The sequence below is a fragment of the Apiospora marii genome, assembly GCF_038362585.1.
Source record: "Apiospora marii strain CBS 49790 chromosome Unknown utg000001l_segment0_segment0, whole genome shotgun sequence".
Lineage (NCBI taxonomy): Eukaryota > Fungi > Ascomycota > Sordariomycetes > Amphisphaeriales > Apiosporaceae > Apiospora > Apiospora marii.
The window spans coordinates 1,678,136-1,701,052 of record NW_027117372.1 but is presented as its reverse complement, the minus strand read 5'-3'; the positions used below and the strand labels follow the sequence as shown (position 1 = coordinate 1,701,052).

Sequence of the window (22,917 nt, the reverse complement as noted above, 5' to 3'; positions counted from 1 at the left end):
CGTCTCCGCTGATGCTGACTGATGAGCAGTACCCTTGGTGAAGGGGGCCCCATTCCCTGCTTATGTCACCTGAATGGATGACGTACCCTGCTTGTTTCCGATTGGGAGTACATACCAGGGTCCAATGGCGCGATCAACATGACTCGCTTGATAGACTGCCAAATTACCAGATCGCACCTCCCGACTTGTTGCAAGCCAAGTCCATGACTACAACGACTACTCGTAGTCAATCCCTGAGGCATCAAAAGAAGAGTCGTTTCCCGGGACAACTTGCATCCATCGGACTCGATGGCTGTCAAGTGGTAGATTGGCTTGGTACACGTGCCAGTGGCAGCCCGAGCGACGATAGCCGGACAAGATATAGGCTAGCCACCCCCAGACGGCACCTTCCGAAGTGATGTCCGTGGCTTCTTTTGCTCCACTAGCCGGTTGAGCGAGGCGTCTACATACACACATCCCAGGAATCGTCGGGGGCAGCACATGGGCAATGTGCCGTGGATGGAGGTGTGGCCTCGGAATCTCGAACACGGCAGTGCTGACTAACTTCCAGGCCGGGATGTGGCGTGGGTCGTCGAAAGCTTGGAGGACGACTAGGCCGGTACTACCTCAAGTGCTAACTTTGTACGTCAAGTCTAGTTGTCTGTAGATCGGCTACACCTCCCCTCGTCTGGATAGGCCAAGTACTGAAGCCCATTGACAGCAGTTACTGCGACCCGTCAAGAGACCCAAGGCCCCCTCCGAGGACAAGTGGCAGTGATGAAGAATTCTGCAAAGAACAGCTCATCATGGTCGTGTTGGGAGCAGCAGAGCTCGTCACATCAAAAAGTTTTCTCGTCGTTGCCGCGAATTGATCGGCGAGGAACCCCTCTACGTAGACTCTAGTCGATTGCGACTGCAGGGGCAGGCTCGGTTCAATCCCACCATCCAAGAAATCAAAAGAGACGCGCGTCCCGAAAGTTTGATGATAAGCGCAGTCACATCTCACACGTTTCCAAGAAACCATATCGGAACATGGCGGTGAGTTGCGCATATCAAGGCATCTGCGCTTGCTACATAATAGCAGAAAATGGCGATCTTCGTGACTAGAAAGGGACCGAACGACGTATGGTCGAGAGGATGCAGGCCCGTATGGCAATGACAGCACCGGGCCGCGCTCTGGGTCCACGTACGTAGGCGTTCAGTGTCGGGCCTCATGGCGATCAGCATTGCAAATGTATTAGTAGCATGCTGCTGTGGCTTGTGAGGTTCATCTGGAGGCTCTGCTGACGTGAGCAAGGTGTTCATGCATCATGGTAGCATTGCACGGCGTGTTGCCTCGTCGGATATCGATTAATGAGGTACATATAACCTCGATGGCAAGATCCGAAAATTACAAGATGGACAATCATGAAAAGGGGACCTGTTGAAGCCGCACCAATCAAGAGATGTACACCGCTTGACTCGAGGAGACCAGCACTACTGCCAAGACCTCCAATAGGAGTATTGAAGAAGCTATTCGCGTGATTTGTGCGGGCGCAATGTTGTCTGGCGACGACGATCTGGACTCTACAGATCATGACAGAATAGGCAAGGCCCTAGGCAGATGGGCCAATCTGAGTCGCTAGATTGTTGGGGAAAGCGGACGATAATTGGCTGGAAACACGCAAGCCTTTTCGTAAATCCGACAGAAGGCCACGCAAGCTGTCTGGGACAGGGACATGCAGCCCATTATTAGAGACACCCCCCTGAACCTGACCCAGAGATTTGGTGCCGCATGGTTTGTCTGGGGTCACCAACGGGATTCGCAATTCATGACGCCCGCAAATGACAAATGCAAAACGACCAAGCCGGAGATCATCTACGATATGGTTGCATGCCGAAAGGCCGCCATGCTGTTCTTTTTGGGGGATGGGAGGAGTTATTGCTTTCGGCTCCTGGAACGAACGAAGAGCCTTGAGCAAATGCGCGTCACATCGGGATTTTCAAGTTTCAAACACATAATAGGTAGTTACCGGGACCGCTAAACAATGTGGAGATGACAGTTGCCGCGCATGCTAACGGCGAGATACGGCGAATAAAAGCCAGGGATCTGTGGGAGAGCGCGGCTGTCGGGGTCGGGACCAGGGTAGCGACATGGAGAGAGCGACGACGGCTAGAAATTGCAAGCGGCTGCCAGAGGCGTCTTCCCTGCTTCGTGGTGGCTAAATCACAGTCATTGCTCAGTGCATGCAGCGACGAATTGCTGAGAGCCGGGCGGGGGGAGCATTCACCTCACGATTCAGACAGATTCCATTGAAAATAAGCTTAACTGTGAGGCTCTGGGTGCACTGAGGTTTCAACCGGGACGGGTGCCGGCTGGGGTCCGCAATTACCACCGTGGTTGAACGGGACAATGCTTCTCCTCCCTCTTGCGCTCATCTTGTGTACGAGTTGGAGTGTTTTCATTTCGGAAGTTTTGTGGATAGAAGCGATAGACATCGTCAATAAAACCTCGGTATGTGGTCCTTGGGGGGATTTAGGATCCGTTGTATCGAATTCGCTAGCCGTGACTGTGTCGACTCGACACTGTCGTGGCCGAAGATTCGTAAGTCGTGTGTGTCGTGCGTGACTAGTAGACAGTCAGGTAGGCAAAAGTATGGGTCGAGCAGATAGCCGAGACATGCGCATGCCTTTACCATACAGTATTCTGTACAAACCGATGAGGATTCGAAGCGCCAACTGATTGTCTGTCGCAAGCAATTACACAAGCTTCCAAAAAGCCATGTCGAAAGTCGCCAGCCAGTTCAAGGGCGAGGGAGCCAGAAGCTTTGTAGTTGCAGCAATCCGGCCTTTGAAGCCTACCCCGGGCCTGCACAAACCCACCCTGAAAATAGGCATGGCACAGCCACCATCCCTACTTTTACTGCTACTTCCACTTGGCGCTGCCCCGTTTACATTTACAGCCACGCGGCGGAGCGTCAGATACATGCAAGCAGCCTTGAACCCTCTGGTAATTTGACGAATGTGCAGCATGTTTGGTTGCCTTTGTGGACTGGTACCTATTCCAGGCATTTGCTCGGGTTGGGAGAGAGGACTACATACGCAGCATGATGATGCCGAGGAGGAGGAAGATGACTGGATACGTTGGTGATGTGTACGTATGTTTGTTTGTACATGATTGCGGGCATTCATTCATTCAACCTCAACAGACCTCATGCACCATCCAGTCAGTATCCATACCTAGAAACAAAACACACACAATCAAAGAGGAGTCGAGAGTTGAATCGCTTGGCTTTGGAGGGGTTTCGTCGGGCAGACGCCGCAGATTTCATGGCGATAATTAGTTTGGCCACCGCAAGTCCAGAAATGATAGGCGTTTCCCAAACCAAAATGGCAAGATCTTCTGGCGAGATGGTGCGTGAGATTGCGCAAACCTCAGTGAGCTGGACGCGGAGGAGACAACGCCCAAGGCGGGATGGATGCGCGCAATGCTAGCACCACCTGTAAGGGAATACGTCGGGAAGTTGTGCCTCAGGCAGCCAGCAGAGTCAGCATGTAATGTGATTGGCTGCACGAGGTGAGAGAGATGAGCAAGACGCGCGTCACCTCAATGGGGTTTTGTCTCTCTAGGCCTCTGCTCCTATTTTTTCGCACGTAATGGGTTGCGACTACCTGCACACAGAGCCTGAAGAGCCAATCCCATACCAGGCCCGGAAGAGACTAGGCAGGTACCTAGGCTGTCGAAGCGGTGGTGTACGTAACCTCGCCATTTGCACGTTCTCGCTCCAGATGTCCCCTCTCAGGCCCTCACTGGCCCTCTCTCTCCCTCCCGTTGCCCTCAGCAAAGCCGGTGCGTGTGTGTCGGGTGTCGTGTCGTGTCTGGTTCTCTGACCTCTGGGACCCATCTTCTAGGTCTTCCCCCCCCCCATCGGTTTATGTATCGCTTATGAAGTTTCGTATGGACGCCTCGTCGCTACTGCACCTTCTCGCTCACGGTTTGAATTGAAGATTGCCCAGGGAGACCCACCCCATCCATCCCACTCTCTCTGCCTTGGGGCCCTTTTGTTCCTACTACTATCCGATTTCCCTCCCTGAAACCCAGGCCGTACCCCCGTTTTCAACACCACACACCCTTCTCTTCCCAATCCCCATCCTACCCATCCATTCATCCATCGGGACCCTGTATTGTCGTCGTCGGGTGGCCGACACACTTCTCCTCCTTCTTCCTCTTTTACTACATCACCATCGCAACAACACACCACACGCGCCCAATTCTCCCCATAACCCAAATCGTCACGGTCTGTAAATTGTTTATCGACTGCCATCCGATTTGGTAATTAACGGGACCCCCCACGGACTTTTGCAACCGCACTCTTAATCATCAACACGACAACTAGATTGATTGCGGCTTGAACAACAGGACGAATGCGACGATAACCCGACCAAGAACGACGGGCCAGGCCATTATAGCCTGCAGAGTCGATTTGGCTTGCTGCCGCCTATTTCCAGCCTCCTGGACTTAATTAAAACCTCTTTCGTCGACACGTATTTGGTTTACGCAGGCATTGCCTCGGTTTTTGGGTCGTTCCTGTCTCCTAACCCGCTCGGTTCAATCGGCTCCAGTAATTGTTGCGGAACTGTGGTGGCAATCGGACCTGAGACGATCAACTCAACCGGTTTAATACAAGTCGATTGACAGGCCTCCCCTCCCAGCTAAACCAACATCTTTCAAAACAATCTTCGACGACGACCGATTACTACCCGTGATATCCCGGAGCGAGTGTCAACCCGACGGCTCCCAATCACACATCGAACTAATTGTATCGATATTCCACATCATCAACATGGAAGACCGAAGTAATACTCCCGGCAATGGCCAGCGGGGTGACTATGGCGACGAATGGGCCCGAAGTCTCACATCTCAATTCGAACAGCTCATGCGGACGCGGCGAGTCAACGATGTTGAGCAGGCACGAATGGACCGATTAGCCGCAGACTCCCCAAATCTACGGGAGAGTGCTTCGTCTTCTCATTTGAGGACACCCTTTGATCCTAATGACGGGCGGCCTTCTACGTCTCATAGCCACGCCCAGGCCCCAGGCTCTGGAACTCCGCCCTCCTATTCATCCCTGCGAAACCTTCCCAAGGTCCCAACGGCACCTTCGCCGCATGATCGAAGCTCGCAAAAGCTTCGCAACCTGATGATTTCTCTATCTGCGACACCGACAAAATACGAGAACCCTGGTCTCCTGGACGAAGCGTTGCAAACGATCCCCTTAGATAGAATCTACGGCGAGGCTGAAGAGGAGTGCCAGGTCTTCCAAGCCCAGGCCGAAAGCATGGGCGACGGGCGCAAGGCAGAATGGGGCTATCAGGACTGCGTTGTCCGCGCATTACTCAGATGGTTCAAGCGATCTTTCTTCACTTGGGTCAACAACCCGGCGTGCCCTGTGTGCATGTCGCCCACAATTGCCCGCGGCATGACGCAACCAACTCCTGAAGAGAGCGCCTGTGGTGCCACCCGCGTCGAACTATACGAGTGCTCCAACGGACCTTGCAGAGCCTTCGAACGCTTTCCTCGTTATAGCGACGTATGGCGGTTACTCCAGACGCGGCGTGGTCGATGTGGCGAGTGGGCCAACTGCTTCAGCATGCTGTGCCGCGCCGTGGGCGGCCGTGTACGCTGGGTATGGAATGCTGAGGACCACGTCTGGACCGAGGTCTACTCCGAACACAAGCAGCGGTGGATACACGTTGACGCCTGCGAAGAAGCCTGGGACAACCCACGATTATACACTGACGGCTGGGGCAAGCAAATGTCATACTGCGTCGCCTTCAGCATTGACGGAGCCACCGATGTGACACGGCGATACGTGCGCAAGAGCGAACACGCTGCGCCCCGGAACCGATGCCCCGAGGAGGTCATGCTCTACATCATGCAAGAGATCAAGAACATTCGACGGGCCAACATGAACAAGGACCAACGATTCCAGCTCGAGAAGGAGGATTCAAGGGAAGACCGCGAGCTCCGGGGCTATGTCATCACCTCCATCGCCCAAGCAGTCACCAACATGGTACCCAACTCTCCTCAAGCAGCAGCACCGCCACCGCCAGCGGTCCGCAGCTCCTCGGCCGCCTCCAACGAGGACCAGAAGCTGCCAGCAGAGCAGCCCGGTCGGCATAGCGGCAACGCCGAATGGGTCGCGGCCCGCGGCGAGAATGGGCGACGGAATCCGCAATTCGAAGATCCCAGGAATACCCAGAGAGACTTTTAATCAATGCCAAATCTCTATTCCCAACTCCTTCAACGGCTTTTTTTATAATTCTCTCTAGTGTTAAGCCCACTGACCCTTCTCACACATACTTCAACCCGCCTTTTTAGCTGCGCATTGGCGCAATTGTACTCTTATCGCACCGACCTACCGACTTCCTATCACCACCTCAACCCATACCCTATACCTATTTTTTTCCTTTTGTTTCTTCGACATATATCACGTGCGTTCTTAGGTTTTTATTTGGAGGACACCTTGGGAAAATCCATGGCGCAAAGTGGAAAGCCCTCTGGTCCGAGGCGCAGCATCATACATATTTCAACTCTATTTGAGTTTTTATCTTTACTTTTTCTATCGCGGGTTTGGGCATATGGGGCGTGATTGAGACGGCGGTTTTCTCGATCTACAACGGCCCCCGGCGTTCCGGTTATATTCCCTTCATGCATGGACGGATGGAGCAAAGAGAGATGAATTGATTTACGCGTATGATGGTCGGAGTGGCTGGATATGGGATACCCCCATCCGGCCACGTTCAGGAAGGTGGAAGCACACGACAGGTTGGGTGTCTGCATTCTTGAAAGCGTCTTCCTGTGTATGAGATGAGCAGTGGGGCGTTCCATTGAGCCACATCGATGGTCTTGATCGCCCCATTTGCCACTATGCCAGAATCACCTCTCGGGACGATGAGGTAGTAGCCTAGACGACCACATGATAAATAGATGACGTTGTATATCCGTTGAACATATTGCCGCTCTGGCTTACTGCCGTGATTTGTCTTTGGTATGGCTCACTTGCTGAGTCAGTCTTTGCACCACTTGAGTCCATGCCCGCTTGTCGTGTTAGCTGCGGCAAAAGGGTCACCCGAATTCTTGGCGTCCCATATACGAACGCCAAGGCCCGGCACCCTTGTCATAGAATGTAGGCCAAGTTCTTGATGGTTACTAGCGACAATATAGAGAGGACTGTGCTTAACCTCAACTACTGCAACGTCACCTCTTCTTCTGCACTTGCTGCTATTGATGCTATACTTACCAGTCTGTTATGCATAAGTCCAATTATAGTCAGCTAATGGCTCTTGATGCCGCCAGCAATGTTGCAGAGAATGAGTTCTCTTAGTTGGTACAGTACCGCGGATAAAATGTCGAGTGTGGGAACCTTGGCGCTGTTGGAAAATAGAGGCTACCTTGGAGAAGAATCAATAATTGCGCAGTAGGGTAGAGAGAAACGAAAAAAAAAAAAATAATGAATGAATCGATATCTCTTTCTGTATCCCAAAGGCAAAACCGTTACTAAAAGAAAGAAAGGCATTTTAATATACTAAAGTAGGTGCATTTTAAACTTCCTCTATAGTAAAGTGTTGGTGGTTTGCGTTGGGTCGATTTGGTGTTGAATCGTGGGCTTTGGAAGGGAGAGGGGGATGATTACAGTGTAAGGGCTAATTTCAAAAACAACAAGAATGCATCATGAAATGACCCAGCCTGCCAGAATAAAGATTCTTAATCAGTGTTGTGGGTGTGGATGACCAGTGGGTGGGAAACTTAAAACTGGACGTGGGAATAGCCTCAACTAAGAATAGTGTTGGGTGTGAGCGGGGAGCTTGGTCACGAAGATAGAACCCAGTGATGCAGGCAAGACAAAAAAAAAAGTATACGACGGAATGGTAACAATATTAAAACAAACAACAAGGCATGTAGATACTTGGGCAATAATTGCAACGCTACGTGGGTGGCCAACTTACTACGGCGCGAGGCATGGCAGGAATGGGTTGGGAATGGGATCACGGTTTGGAGAGGTACGATGAGACTGGGTACAGAGACAAACCACCATAAGAAATCGCGGGATCAACACATACAATACAATAGAAGGGACGCTACAGGGCACCGGGGCCATGATGGCTACGGCACGAGGGACACCACAACACCATGCACTGCATCACAAGTTACTAGAGTAAGAAGACTACTATAACGCAAGGGACACTGCAACATTACAATACATCACGAGGAACACTACAGCACAGAGACAGCAGAAAACAGCTACAGCACAATACGAGACCTTGCCTACAGTGCCTACGGTACGACACGATACGCTACAGCTACGACAATACACTACAACACCACACTACATCACGAAGAACATTATAGCACAAGGGACCTTACAACAACCTGGGGTTTGAATGTACGTTATTAGTCTAATTGAATGTATCTCTACCTAGGTGGCAAATGTACCGCTGTTCCGCGAATCACGAATAGGATGTCACTCATACCATACACAACAACAACTTCAAGCAAGGTGTAAACTAACAATGAAAATGTGCACCAGGAGCCTGAGGCTGATGATGGCAATTGCTGTTACAATGACACAAGGCCATCAGAAGACAAGACATCACAAGAGAGCATGAGAAGACGACTACCTAAACATACGGCAGCTGGGAGCTCTATGGCGAGTCTCGCGGCAGGGCTGAGACCTCACTGCAGCCGTGGGGGGCGTCCCCCCCACGGCTGCAGCTTGTCCCTGGCCCTGTCCTGCAAGATCGCCAATAGGCTACCCAACCCCGCCTCCAACGGCGAGGAGGATTGGGCCTGGGGATGGCGACAGCGGGCAGAACCTCGACTCCCAGGGCAGAGGCGCGAGCTCCAGCCCTCGCCAGAGCGCCGCGGCGACGACGTAGAAACAAGTGGGCATCGCGAAGGCGTCCCCCCACGATGTCAACTTGCCCCCCGTCATCGCCGCAGCCATCTCTGGCGAGGACGAGCTCCAGCGCCCCTGCCTCTGGGAGGAGGTTTCTGCCTCGTCTGCCGCCATCCTCCAGGCTCCAATCCCCCTCGCCGTCGGAGGCGCGAGTTTAACGTCATCCCGGGACGAGGCAGTTTCGCATCATGCCTAGGATGGAGTAGTTCTCGCGTCTTGCTCAGGATCGGCACAGTTCTCGCATCATGTGCTGGATGGCACAGTTCTCGCATCGTGTGCTGGATGGAGCAGTTCTCGCATCATGCTCAGGATCAAGCAGTTTCGCATCATGCTCAGGATGGCTCGCAGTTTGGCATCGTGCTCGGGATGGCTCGCAGTTTCGCATCATGCTCGGGATGGCTCATAGTTTAACGTCTTATTCGGGACGCAGAATAGAGAAGGGTGATGGTGGAAAAAGGACGTGGTGGTGAAATATTGGTGTTGATAGAATACAGTGATTCTAAGAAAGTGAGGAATAGAAAGCAAGAAGGAATTTCTAGATATAGACCTGGGAGAAGGCTGCCTTTTATAGGTTTGGGAAATTAGAGTTTTTGTCCTTGGGAGCTGCCTGAAGTTTTCGAATACGGAGGGCGAACAATAGGCAGCCGTTTTTCCAAGTTGAGAGTTTGCTATAGGAGTGGAATCCCCTATCTCAACTTGACGAAAAAGCGCTTAGGATTATATTTGAGTTTTCAAATCTCTCGAGTCATAAAACTCCCTCGTTCTTTTTTTCACTCTTGCTGGATAGACAACTCAGAGTAGAGGACTGACCTGAAGGAATGAAGCCAAGACTGACTATATGGAAGGATTCTCTAAGATAGAATCAGGTCCTAAGTAGGCGTAGCCCGACTACTTCGGTTATCTGCTTGAATCTACCCCCTGAAGAAGGTGCTGTAAGCGATCACTGTAGGTCAATAAGAGAGACTGCTGAGCTGTATCTGCATACTAAACAGGGGGGAGGGGGTATGGATATATTCAGTCAAAGTTTGCGGAGGATGGGGTTGGGAGCGGATCTTCAAGTAGAGGGCGGGGAATAATAGTTTTTATACACAAGAGTCTGAGTCACCAGGCGAGACCGAGAATATTCTTTTCGCTGCTGTCCCAGATTGCGTGGGGTTTTCAGTTTTGACGGTATTCGATGAATCCGTTTGAGTGAATTGTCAGTGAGTCACTTCAATATGTGAACTCTGTTCAGCCTGATCCAACCGCACATGTGATTATTGTAGTGCTAGGTTGACTAATGTATGAAATACTCTTTAATACCACTCAGAGTGATATTCAAAGAGAGGCTATCCGTAATGCCCTCTCTCCTGTACTCTCCTTCTTCTTCATTGCCATCAACATCATCAACCCGCGATCCATCTCCACAGCAGAATGCGCTTCACCACCGTCTTCCCAACCGCCACCCTAGGCCTCACCACCCTAGGCCTCACCACCCAGGCCTTGGCCGCCCCCGCCAACAAGACCGCTGAAGTACTCGTCGAGAGAGCTTCCCTCGAAGGCGGCTGGTGCGGCGTCCATTGGCACCCCCCCCCCCCCTATCCCTTCAATTCCTATTTGCTGACTCTGGCTGTGTGTCTTTCTCTTCCCCCTTGACAAGTTGCATTTCAGTAAGGCGACGACAGATGGGAGGCGGGCAGCCCCGGTACCAAAAACGCCCGTTGCAGTGTTGGCAAATGGGACGCGCATTCGCATGGTGGTAAGCATTATCTGCACCAGCATACTGACACACTCGACCTGGACTGTGGTTTCTCCTGCCAACATGTCTGACGAAGGGGGTAGAAATGAGCAACATGTGGTATGCTGGACCGTCTTGCCTGCCCTGTGGTCACCCCCGTACTCCTTGTGAGAGGCGTGCGAGTAGTGCAGGGGCTATGCTATATCGAAGGGCAAGATTCAGAGAAAACAAGTCCAGGATTGCCGTAGGTTTATATTGTTAGTTGGAATATGCGCCCTGGGCCGTGTGAGTTCATTGCAGTGTGCCATGGTGTAGTATCAGCTATTGGTACAAGTCGAGCGACAATTACTGAAGATTGCGCAGGACTTGCCATCTCGGTGTTTGTGATTCCTGGAGCAATGAGAAGCCATGTCAGGGGATACCTCGTAGAATATAGAGAGGCTGCTCGATATGGACCAACGTGGACCAGACCAAACGGGTGCAACGCCACTTTGCTCCCAAAAGTTTTGTGCTCTGGAACCGGGTTATACTCGCCAACAACCCCTATCACAGCAGTTCGCTTCATTCAGCCGCCGGCGTGCGGAGAATGCAAGCAGTTGCCCCTGCTAAAAGGAGTGACGTCGGAAGACGATGCCGTCCAGTACGAGGAAAGGGATGGCCACGCGAGTGAAAAACGCCCTTCGGATGTTGCCGTGACATCCACTGCGACCCTATACTGTTGGGTCAGCACGGTTCGGCAAGCTAGCGAGCTGGGCAAGGGTTGAAGGTCCCACGATGTGTTGAGCCCCCCTGCGCTGCTTGGGAACCTTGCACTCTGACCGCTACAGTAATGTTCTCGCTCGAGGCGGCGAAAGTGGTCTTATGTTGGGTCCTAAGCCCAAAGCAAGACATACAGACAAATGCCGATCTTATTCGATAGAATTCGTAGGTTTAGGGCTGGATCTTGGTTGGACCGTTTCAGGTTTCAACGGTCAATTGATACGAACCTTGTCCATCTTCCCATATGTAGAACGCAGCAGGTGGCAGGGCCAAACATGAAACATACCTGCTTGCTCGCGTAGTGGCGCATCTGTTCTGGCGTTCGGGTTTGTTTGGCGATGCAAGACCTGTGCAGTATACTACACTACACAACTTATCTCGGCGCGCTGCATGTGGCCGATGTAGAGAACAGGAGACTCCTGGTGAACGATATACCAAGAAGTCGCGATGCCTCCCTCGCTTGGTCCGTCATGAATGTTTCATCGCTAAAGATGGCAGTAATTACATGTGGTCACAGTGGGGTAGGCTGCCGCTCAGACACCCTCACGTCAAAACGGTGGGGTATATTCCCTCCCTTTCTGGGGTCTTGACGGCATTGAAGGAACCTAATACGATGTCGTATTGGAGCGTTGGCGAACACACAATTTCATACACAGTTGCACCCGTCACACGCCATGTCACAACGAGGGCCACCAACGCATGCGTGCGGTAACACGGCACCACGCTCAACATTAGCTCTTCGATTGAGTATTTGCCTACTCCGTAAAATATGAAAATTTGCCGATGGTAATGGCGATACTCCCCTGTTTTTCTTTTTGTTTATGTCATCGTCGGTCGTGCGGAATGCCTAATCGTGATGCCCGACATCATCCCCAACTTCATCTGTGCGCCTACCTGCAGACTGGCATCAATTTCGGCCCAGCGGCGGGACGGCAAGGTGCAGCTGATCACATACCTCTAGTTTGCGTTCATTCCATTCTATTCTTTGCCGGCTTGGGGCGACGAACTTTTGGACGGACCAGTTCCTGCCAGTGTGTTCGAATCTACGGAGTACTAAAAAGCACAATTGGGGAGCTGCACGTATCAAGATTGGAAGGCGGAACAGTGCGGAAATAGGGTCCAAGCTGCTGGACCTAGCTCGTGGGATTTAGGATGACGTTGCAGATCCCTTCTCAGATGGGAATCGTGACATGTTGATGTGAGGTGGTCTGTGTGCGCTTTTGTTCCTGGGTGGGTGCACCGTTTAAGGTAACGCAGCAAAACAAGCTGGATAATATTGCAAAAAAGACGAGAAAAGTTCCGAAAGATTCAGAAGGACTGCAATTTATCATCGCAGTTTCTCTGGTGCTCCTAGTTTCGTAGGGTGGTAAGGAATATTCGCTATTGGAAGTGTTTTATGGGAGCATCTTGGAAGTGTGCATTTTATTTCGAGACTATCGCCGTCTTTTAGCGACGATGGTGGGTAATGATGATAATGATGGGGCATAGGCGGGGATGGGAATTTTCTCCTCTCGCGAATCGACGAACCGACAGGGCCTTGAGGCAGGGGTTCGGCGAGTTCGGCCCATGACGTGCAAGGTGACAGGGGATATGCACGCAGATAGGGGCGAGCCATTCCTTCTGCACATCCTCCAACCGTCTGCATTCGTGATGAGGCTGCTTGCGGCAGGTAATGGAGGAAAGGAATGTCGTTGCATTTGCCTTCTCATCGGTTGCAGCTAAGTGGTTGGCGGCTCTGCAAAAAACCCGAGCATTCGTTGGGTTCTCTACCTACATTAGGTATGTTGTACTCTGTAGACGATAGACATTCCTTGAGCCAGCCCGTTGGGTCAATTTGGGGGCCTTGAGGGCTGAGAATACATGGCCCGTAGGCTACAAAAACCGAGCAGGCCATAGACTATTGAAGGCTACATGTATTCACAGTCCATGACTGGAGAACTATGGAATGAAAGTGCATAGCATAGCGCCTAGAGAAACCACTTGTACATGAAAGCAAAGTGCTTGGCGTATTGATTGGAAGAGGGTATTGTGAAGAAAACCCCTCCAGCACATGCAAGGGGAATTAGGGACCGGCAGGGGGAATTGGGGGATGGATGGATGGTGGATGGTGCCAATGCCCTGGCACCGGTAGAGGGTCTCAGTACGTACCGGCCCACTCCAGGCCAAGAGATCGGCGGGATGGTTTCCCTGTACGCTTTGCGGGTTGCATCTAAATGATCGACCGTGCATCTAATGCGTGTTGCTCTCGCATTTTTCTGCTCATTTGCAGTGGCTTCATGTCCCTTATCAGCTCACGTGCTAACCGACAGATCTCCCTTTCAGGAAGCCGTGGGGTCGCATCGCCGAAGATGTGCGCAACTGAAACGTCACCTGCAAAAGCCCTTCGGAAAGGAAGGTCGAATTAAACTCGTTCGTCCCATGTTTCCCGTCGGATGGCACGCGGCCTGAGAGCGACCTGTCAAGCCAAATGAGCTCTAGGCGCAAACATGACTCGACGGATTGCTCCAGTCCGGTCCAAATGCCGCCCGGGAAAGCCGTTGCGAGTGTGAAGCCCGGCTCTACCTATACGAATCGAATGCCGTCGGGAGGATAGAGTCAATCGCACCAAGAGAGACGTGGATGACCATGCTAACCGCCTACCGTACCCTATCAACTAGTCAGTGGCTTGCAGGCCTGTGGACATCCTAACGAGTCTCGTCTTGACCTGAAAAAAAGGATCCAGGCGAATCAGCGTCCGATTCAACACTATTGCGGTGCTGACGATTGACATTGGCTAGCTACATGTAGACGGACTATGCTATGGTGTACTAGCACGCTCATTGCCGGTTCCACCCCAAAGTCGCATCGCTAAGAGCCATCTCCACCCTACAGATACACTGCCGAGGGTAGGCCTTCAGGTACATTACCAGGGCTATTCATGCCTCCGAAGTAGCGCTACCTGGTGGAAGTAGTACAAGCGCAGCTTGAGGAGCCTCATGAATGGCAGCTCGAGGTGGAGAATGGACTGTAAATTTGTTGGTTGATCTCGCTACACCCTGCCGCATATGCCCGCTGCCCGCATGCCATGTGGACGGACTGGTATGGGACCCGTTCTTCCACGTTGATCGGATCTTTTAAAGCCAGCAGGACGGGCATATTTCATTAGTCGTTCCCCTCGATGAACAGATGCACTCTGGTCTCCGGGTACTTGGCGGCCGGTTGTCTCTCTCTTCCTTGTCTTCCCCAGGGTAATTAGCCTCGACCACGCAGAGAGGGCGCCTCCTCTGCTCCGACAACACTCGACTCCCTGGGATGCGCCTGCGAGAAGACTCTACAGCATGAGGTTCATATCATCTCTCCTGCTCTGCTGCTTGGCCCTCGTTGGCCCGAGTGCCGCGCAAGACTCTGCTCTAGCACAGCAGGCAAAGTTACTTGCACCATTGGCGCCATGTGCAGTACGTATCTGGCCATGACACTCCCTTTATCCATTCCGTATACGGGATTCGGAGAGAGGTATATCTTGACCGTTGCTGACCCCCTATACAGAAAATATGTCTTTCAAAAGCCATCCAGGCCTCGCCGTGTGGGATGACCGATACCCGATGTCAATGCACGAATGCCGAGTTTGTGGCCAACGCCCAAATATGCATCGCAACAACCTGCACCGTGGAGCAGTCCTTGGGTACGTTCTGTCGACATCCGTTTTGCCTCGAGACCAGCTCCCCCAACTGACCAAATGGAAAACAGTCGCCAAAAACGTCACCCAGACCATGTGCGGCGCGCCGATTCGGGATAAACGATCCATGTACAACGTCATCTCCTGCACGCTCATGGCCATCTCTTGTCTCCTCGTCATCATTAGACTAGCCTACAAGAAGCTCTGCACGACGGTGGAGCTTGGCCTCGACGACTATTTTATCTTTCTGGCACTGCTCAACTGTGTCCCATCGGCCATCATCAACGTTCACTTGCTCACGCGCAATGGGTTGGGTAAGGATATATGGACCTTGACCCCGGACCAGATCGAGGGATTCGCCAAGGGCTTCTACGCCATCACCATCTGTTACTTCTCCGAAGTCTTCCTGCTCAAGCTGTCAATCCTGTTCTTCTACCTGCGCATTTTTCCAGCCAAGGGCATGAAGCGGCTTCTCTGGGCGACCATTGTGTTTGATGTTTTGTTCGGTATCGCGTTCGTCCTGGTCGGCATCTTCCAGTGCACTCCTATCAGCGAGAACTGGACCGCCTGGAAGGGGACTGGCGAGGGCCACTGTGCCAACCAGAGTGCCATTGCCTGGGCTAACGCCGCCATCAGTATCACGATGGACGTATGGATGCTTGCGATCCCCATGTCGCAGCTCAGGTCCCTCAACTTGCATTGGAAGAAGAAGGTGGGCGTGGGCCTCATGTTCTGCGTAGGAACCTTTGTTACCATCATCAGCGTCGTCCGCCTATCGTCCTTGATCGAGTTCCGCGGCTCGTCGAATCTGACCTGGGACTATTACGGCGTTTGCCTCTACTCGACGGTCGAGATCACGATCGGTATTATTTGTGCGTGTATGCCGACGATGCGCATGATCCTCGTCCGCTTCTGGCCTAGAGTCTTCGACGGCTCTCTGATGAGAAGGGCGACGGGTGCTTACGGAGCGTACGGGAAGCCGCCAAACTCGGGGGTCAAGTCGTACAATGACGATTCGAAAAACAACACGCAGTCGGACGCCTCGAAGTCGAAAGCTGGTAGCCGAGGGTCCGCGTACTGGAAACAGCAGCTGACCCCGCCGTGGCGGAACAAGGAGGCGAGGGAAGAAGACAAGGTCTTTGTCGATGGAATACAGTTTTCGGCACTGTCGCGGAGCGAGATCGAACAAGGCGACGACCGCCGACTCATGACGCCGAACACCAATTGGCACAACACAATCACCATCTCCGCCGGCCGATCCCGAGGCCGAGATACGCCTTCGACTCTCGACAGCAGTGTGCGGCGCTCGGGGGAAGAAACACTTCCCCTCCCCTCCCCTGTGCATGATCGAAGACAGAGGATGGACGTCTAATCAAGGAATTGGCCCTGAAGAGATGTAGGATAAAGAAACAAAAAAGAATCGATTGTGAATAATTAGCGGATGGATGTTGCGAAACATGCATTTTGGATGATGGACATCTTGATTATACCCACGAGCGACGGGATTGGCAAAAGAGAGGATGTGTTTGGTTTTGATTTTAACATGGCGGACATGTGATTCCGATGTATTATTATATATTATATCATTATACCCCTGGCATCTACGGCGGATGCTTCATTCTCGTTTGTTACTACAGTCGCATACTACATAATTAATTACCAAACATGACTGAACATCACTGGACTACTTGCGCAGCGCTAAACATCCATTGATAGATCCCGCCCTGGGGTAATAATAACAGCAATAGCATGCGCTCTGTCGGGAAATGGATGGCAAATGTACAATGGGCCCATTGGTCGGTTATGTTTCATATGTAGCACAACACTGTGAGATGATAGAGCGAGTCTACTTGTGCATAGTATGGCGTCGAATATTATAGTACACGTGGCCTGGGGGGCGTGTGTTATATTATAGCCCATTTTGCATCCTAGACAGGCAACGTAATATACCTACCTAATGCTTGCTATGGATGGGGACTCGGTACATCACAAGGTTACTACACTTACAGAAAGAGTGCATTAATTAAATATTTGAATTGATTATACTATGTCACTATCTATTATACTATGAACAAGGTGGGTCACGCATGACTTGCAGGTGTGTGCGGGTTCTGGTTTTAAGATGGGTTGTGGCACGTGACAGCGACCCTAATAAAAGCAGTGTTGTTGGGGATGGAGGTGGGGATGGGAATGGCAGTGGGAATTCGGATTGGAATGAAGATGAGCATAATGAATGGGTGGAAAGGGCGGGAATAGCGTCGCTTTGAGAGTGCTGAGGGCTGTTGGGAATCAAAGTTGGGGAAGTGGGCTCGTGGGTATGTCGCCCAAAGGTTATTCCTGGAACGAAAGGGCACCATGAAAAATTGAAGGGAAAAGGAGGGGAAACGCCAACACCAAGAGTCGTCGTAACCCATGAAGGCGATGTCAGCTGCAGTCCCAAGGGCGACCCTAAGGACGACCCCAAGGACGACCCCAAGGGCGACCCCCCGATGACGACGGACCCTTTTGAAAACGACGACCCCCAAGGATAACGACCCCTCGAGAACGACGACCCCCTGAGAACGACGATTACCTCGAGAACGACCGACCCTTCGAGGACGACGAACCCCCCCGAGGATAAGGGACCCTTCGAGGACAACGACCCCCCGAAAACGATAAACCCCCCGAGGACGACGGACCCCTCGAAGACGATAACCCCTCGAAGACGACGACCACCTCGAAGACGACGTCTACCCGAGGACGACGACCTCCCGACGACGCCCACGACCCCGACGATGCCCACGACCCCGACGACGACGACGACGACGACGACGACGACAACGACGCCCACGACGACAACGAAAACGAGGCCAGCTGCCGAGCATCTTACGCCAGCCAAGATCGTGGGCCCCGCGACTGCCTCTGGGGAGGACGATCCTCCCTGGCAACGGGGTCCACGATCTGGCGGCCGATGAATGAGGAAGTGTTACGCCAGCCAGGATCGTGGGCCCCGTGGCTGCCTCTGGGGGAGGACACATCCTCCCCGGCAACGGGGTCCACGAAGCAAGGGAAACCTCAAGGACAACGACACAAAGGTCGGTTGTCAAGCATCTTGCGCCAGCCAAGATCGTGGGCCCCGTGGCTGCCTCTGGGGGAGGACGAATCCTCCCTGGCAACGGGGTCCACGATCTGGCGGCTGATGAATGGGGAAAGAAGGGAGAACGAAAAGCTAGTACAATTACCCCAGCTGCCGAACCTGTAACACGTGAGCACAAAAGAAAGGGGAGGGGGATGAACAGACCTTAGCCGGGGCGAAGAAGGGATCCCAGCAGCTTCACCATAACCTAAATACCCCATGGACTCGTCCGAGGATCGTAGCCCATGGCCTCCATCCCAACGTCCGAGGATCGCTTGGGGCAGGAGGTCTTGGTGGCAGGGTACTTGGGATCAGGATCTGCCGCTAGGAGTCCCAAACTTCTGAGTGTCGATATCGTGAGATGGGAGGTGTGGTGTTGTGAATTGGTAAAAGAATGGAAGAAGGAATGGAAGAAGGAATGGAGAGAAAGAGAGAGAGAGTGGGAGAGAAGGGGGTATTTATATCTGTGGAAAATGGGCGGTGGAGCACAGCGGTGGACTCGTACAGTGCAATCGACTCGACACAGAGAAATTTCACCTTCACCTATCAGACTGGATAGGGGAGGCTGGTATCGGGGCTTTGACCAATGAGAACGTCGGATAGGAAGAGTATAGTTTACGATAACCACCGATGCGCAAGTTTATTTGCTCAAGCAGTGGAGCCCGAAACTCGAAATCCACAGCTTGAAGCTCGCAAATTCGCCCATTTTCAGCATCTGGCCATGTCGGCGCTGTAGGAGACTGGAGTCGGCGCAGCCAGGCACCTAAGCGCGTGCGAGAGATTGGTGTCGGTATCTGAAAGTGACCAGCAGTAAGCGAATGAACAAGCTCGATTTCCCCCGAGATCAAGCCTACCTATGTATTCAAGTTGGTGCCTGTATGTTTGTTGTCTTCGTATGAATTACAGCCTACAGATAAGAGTTATAGTTTAGAGAGAGGCACATAAAGTTGTCCAAACCACTGGTTTGAGGTTGAGTACGGATTGCAGGACTGAGCAAGAGCAGGAGCAAGAAGAGCAGAAGCAAGAGCAGTGTGCAAGGAGCTGGAGGGCCCCAATAATGATATCTCGAGGGACAATTTGTAACACCATGTCCAAAGATCCCAACCGCTTCTTAACTCTACTAGACCTAACAGCAGTGTCTTGTTGTACAGTTCCCTCGATGCCTCGTTACAATGAAGGCTAGGTAGGTAAGTTATATATTTGATAGGATGTAGTTAGGTAACTCTTAAGACTAGCAACCTATAATGATCTTCGCTTCCATATTTTGCACTCAACTTGCCGCTGCCCTGCTCAATCGAGGATCAGGATGATGGATTGGTGTGCTTGACCTGCTCAAAACTTAGCTGAAACCAAGGCGATCTGATTGCCGAAATTCGACAAGGCTTTGGGCGTTCCTTCCACCTTTTGAATATGTTGGCAATCCCCCTTTCCCCAGGCTAAGCGCTTATTACGTAACAATACCATAGACCGAGAGTTGCCCCCTTCAACAACTTGGTGAGAATCAAAACTGCCATTTAACATCTCCGTTGAAACAAGTCCTTATCGTGCTCTCACGTATTTGTCAACGCCCAGACGAAGCGGCAATTTCAGGCAGACTAGCCATCGCTTCTACATTCCGTAGACCACTGGTCGCACGAGAGGTATTGGGCATTCTCAAAATTTGGTCTTCCCGAAACAAGTCGTCCAGAAGGTCTGCGGAGGTAGTGCTGGTGCATAGAACCTTGAGCTTAGATTTCCCCGGTGTTTCAGCCGGTAGTCGCGACAGAAACCCAACAACATCGATCAGTTCGCCCCTCATAGAATAATGCAGAAACGATTCAACGCCTTCCAATATCACAAAGACGATGACGTTGCTCGAGAGATGACTGATAAGGCTTTCGAAGGCTGCGCATACCTTCTCAGTTTCACCACTTCCCGTCGTTGCAAGACCGTTCTCTAATCTCGAGCTTGAGAACTCCTGATAATGTTCAACGAGTTGCAGCAGCAACATCCAGATCAGAGCATTCGGATGTCCGAGCCTGTCGCGTCGCGAAGTGCTGTGTTCGCTGCAGAAGAACGCAAGAGGAACGACGCGAATACTTGCCTCGGCAGGATTCAAGTGCATCCTTTTGGCCATCTCCGTGACTTGTGCGGCGACGAAGGCGATCTCTCTATTTTGCGGCGTATCGGAATGACCCTGTACGAATAGAACGGACGACTCATCGATCGAGAGCCACGCTCGGAACTGTGGGTGGCTATGCAGCTCCACCACGCGGTCTTCATCAAGCTCTTGCCTGGAACCCGGTCGGAGGCGGAGGATGTGGCCGACATCCTGCTCGATCAGGGCCGACTCGTACTCTGCATCTCTCAAGAATGTGTCGCGTAGTTCCGCAGCACTGCGCCTCCTCGTTCTCTTACGGGCCCGGGAAGAATCGGGATCCAGCAAGGCGGCCAATGTATCTGGACCCAATTGATCAGCACTGACACAGAACCTCGTTGGGTAACGGGAAATTTTACCCACATGATTGATGAGCCTGCTGCAAGAACTGTGTAAATGACTCCAACACCTCACACCGGGCACGTATCACGCTGACATCTTCTCGCGTCCGGTACAGTTCGTAGGCCATCCAGTGCTGGAGCTCAATCGAGTCGTTGTGGCGCTGATTCTGAAGCCACAGAGCGTGCTTCTCGAACCGCGATGCTGCCCGCTGCACATTGGCCTGTTTCATCTTGAGGGCCTCGGCAAGCCCTTGAGGCTGCACAAGCATCTTCATAGAGGTGGCTGTTTGTGGCTTCATCAGCTACCCTTGATTATTTCAATCAAGGACGACGGAGATGGGAATCGCTAACGTACCCACGGGATTCTTTGCGAACCAGCTCAGTATACATTCCAGAAGCTCAAAAAGGGCAGCGTAGAGCGCCGCGTTTCTCCGATGAAGGTCTTCGTCCTGTTTGTCAAGCCGGATGTAGGCCGCATGGTCGTTGATTGTGAACGGCAGATCTTCAATGGCTCGGTATACATCCTCTCGATAATTGCTCGAGGACTGAAGCGCGGTGAATATCATCTTGAGACCCCCGCACAGCACAGCACCACCTGGAAATTCTTGGGGCACGAGGTTCGTGAAGTTCAGACCGATATTCGCACGCTGGCAGAGAGCTCGAAATGCAGACTTCATCTTCCCCGCGAAACCGGATTTGTCCTTGTCCTTTGTCGCGAGGCGCTCGAGCGAATCGCATGCCGCCAACATTGCCGTGTCCACTTCATCCCAGGTGTGCACATCGGTGATGCTGAGAAGCTGAAGGGACCGCTTCCTGGAGTATTTGTTTGCCGTTGCGATCAGTTCGCCCGCAGCCTTGAAGCATGGTGCGTAGAGTTCATTACGGGTGGCATCGCTGCGGGCGAAGGTCAACTGTGCCATCGGAAACCAAGAAGCATCGGAAATCTTACCTATCTTCTGTTTCGGCCGGCTGAGTATGAGTACTAGTAATCGATGCACTCTGGAATATGACACCAGATCTAGGGGCAGCGTTCAAAGCAGGATGTTGGTGGCCTTCGAGCCCAACTACGATAAACTCAGGCACTTCAGGATGAGGCTCAGTGGCCGCTTCGGGACCCATGGCGGTTCATGAGATAATAAGTCTTGACAGTTCCATTGACCTGTGGCCTCACGCTATGCTTTCTTTTTGAGGGGGTGGATTGCTTTCCCGCCCCCAATGTGCGAAGTAGGCGGCGACCCCAGCAAAACAGCCCCCAAATCGCATGCGACGAGATCATTGGAGGGATGGTGCCACTAATGCAGCTTACAATATATACCCTGGTAGTTGAATGGACACACCATAATGTTGGAAGATGGGCGGGGGTGCATCTGTGAAACGTTGTCAGATTCAGCCGCAGAACTCGAGCGGCTTTAAGGGACAATGTTTGTCTGTACACTCGAAACCTGCCCGCTTCCCCCGTCAAACAACTCTTAAGTATATATGTTTCCATGGCAGACATGCAGACTGAGTCACAGTATCCGACTTTCTTGCCCGAAATGGCAGCGACTCAAGAAACGCATGCGCCTGGGCATGAACAGGAGCAAGATCCTGAGGCGGTTACTGATTCCGAGACCAAAGTTGAGGCTGAGGAATGCCTGAACCACCAAGGCTCGACCAAGGGATCTCGGAGCTCAAGTCCGACTTCCACTGCACCCGGATTCGTGAATAGACGTCAATCTGTCCGATCCGATCACTCCAGTGAAGGATCATCTATTCCACCCTCGCCAATGATAAGGTATGTGTCATCCCTATCGAGATCGTGCCAAAGGCACCTGAAGCTTATGAAGCAGTGAAGGCCGCAATGGATCACTCGCGAGCCGGAGATCAGAAAACTGAGAGGCACAGACTGGATCAGCGCATACGAGCAAGAGCCATTCGATCCGAATATTAGCGACTTTGTTGTTTTATATGCTTTCTATGACAAAGACTCCGGCGCGCCGCGTCCGGGTGGTAAACTGGACGGGAGGGATCGTACCACGATTGATGAAGAAGCACGGGAAGACGACGAGCCAATGATAATCATCTTAGAATCGTCCTACGTATTGAACGACCTAAAAGAGGTGACTGGGATAGCTTCCCCATATCGCCAGTGCATGTGAGTACAATCTTGATCTATTGACCGACGCGGCAGATCAGCTGACATCAACGGATTGACCAGATTGAAACCTCCTTTCAAGGCATGCTCAACCCTTTGGCCCCCAGATCATTAGCTGCCCGGCTTGCTAACAATACAGTA

The 22,917-nt window shown here is 52.2% G+C and overlaps 6 protein-coding genes across 6 annotated transcripts; 5 read left to right on the top strand and 1 right to left on the bottom strand.

Moving 5' to 3' along the window:
* Positions 1-4,802: 4,802 nt before the first annotated feature.
* On the top strand, positions 4,803-6,233 carry PG985_000567 (uncharacterized protein; the record flags this gene model as incomplete). The annotated part of the gene is made up of 1 exon (XM_066820336.1): positions 4,803-6,233. One exon carries the CDS (start codon positions 4,803-4,805, stop codon positions 6,231-6,233), a length of 1,431 nt encoding a protein of 476 aa, XP_066691215.1.
* A 1,757-nt stretch (positions 6,234-7,990) lies between these two features.
* PG985_000566 (uncharacterized protein) lies at positions 7,991-9,329 on the top strand (the record flags this gene model as incomplete). Its single annotated transcript, XM_066820335.1, has 4 exons — positions 7,991-8,022; positions 8,093-8,177; positions 8,232-8,405; positions 8,550-9,329. 4 exons carry the CDS (start codon positions 7,991-7,993, stop codon positions 9,327-9,329), a joined length of 1,071 nt encoding a protein of 356 aa, XP_066691214.1.
* A 1,002-nt stretch (positions 9,330-10,331) lies between these two features.
* Positions 10,332-11,399, top strand: PG985_000565 (uncharacterized protein; the record flags this gene model as incomplete). The annotated part of the gene is made up of 3 exons (XM_066820334.1): positions 10,332-10,529; positions 10,590-10,656; positions 10,999-11,399. The coding sequence occupies 3 exons, from the start codon at positions 10,332-10,334 to the stop codon at positions 11,397-11,399; spliced, it is 666 nt and encodes a 221-aa protein (XP_066691213.1).
* A 3,618-nt stretch (positions 11,400-15,017) lies between these two features.
* PG985_000564 (uncharacterized protein) lies at positions 15,018-16,421 on the top strand (the record flags this gene model as incomplete). The annotated part of the gene is made up of 1 exon (XM_066820333.1): positions 15,018-16,421. One exon carries the CDS (start codon positions 15,018-15,020, stop codon positions 16,419-16,421), a length of 1,404 nt encoding a protein of 467 aa, XP_066691212.1.
* A 945-nt stretch (positions 16,422-17,366) lies between these two features.
* Positions 17,367-18,290, top strand: PG985_000563 (uncharacterized protein; the record flags this gene model as incomplete). Its single annotated transcript, XM_066820332.1, has 2 exons — positions 17,367-17,379; positions 17,671-18,290. 2 exons carry the CDS (start codon positions 17,367-17,369, stop codon positions 18,288-18,290), a joined length of 633 nt encoding a protein of 210 aa, XP_066691211.1.
* A 1,435-nt stretch (positions 18,291-19,725) lies between these two features.
* On the bottom strand, positions 19,726-21,761 carry PG985_000562 (uncharacterized protein; the record flags this gene model as incomplete). The annotated part of the gene is made up of 4 exons (XM_066820331.1): positions 19,726-20,603; positions 20,665-20,925; positions 20,998-21,536; positions 21,592-21,761. 4 exons carry the CDS (start codon positions 21,759-21,761, stop codon positions 19,726-19,728), a joined length of 1,848 nt encoding a protein of 615 aa, XP_066691210.1.
* Positions 21,762-22,917: the final 1,156 nt, after the last annotated feature.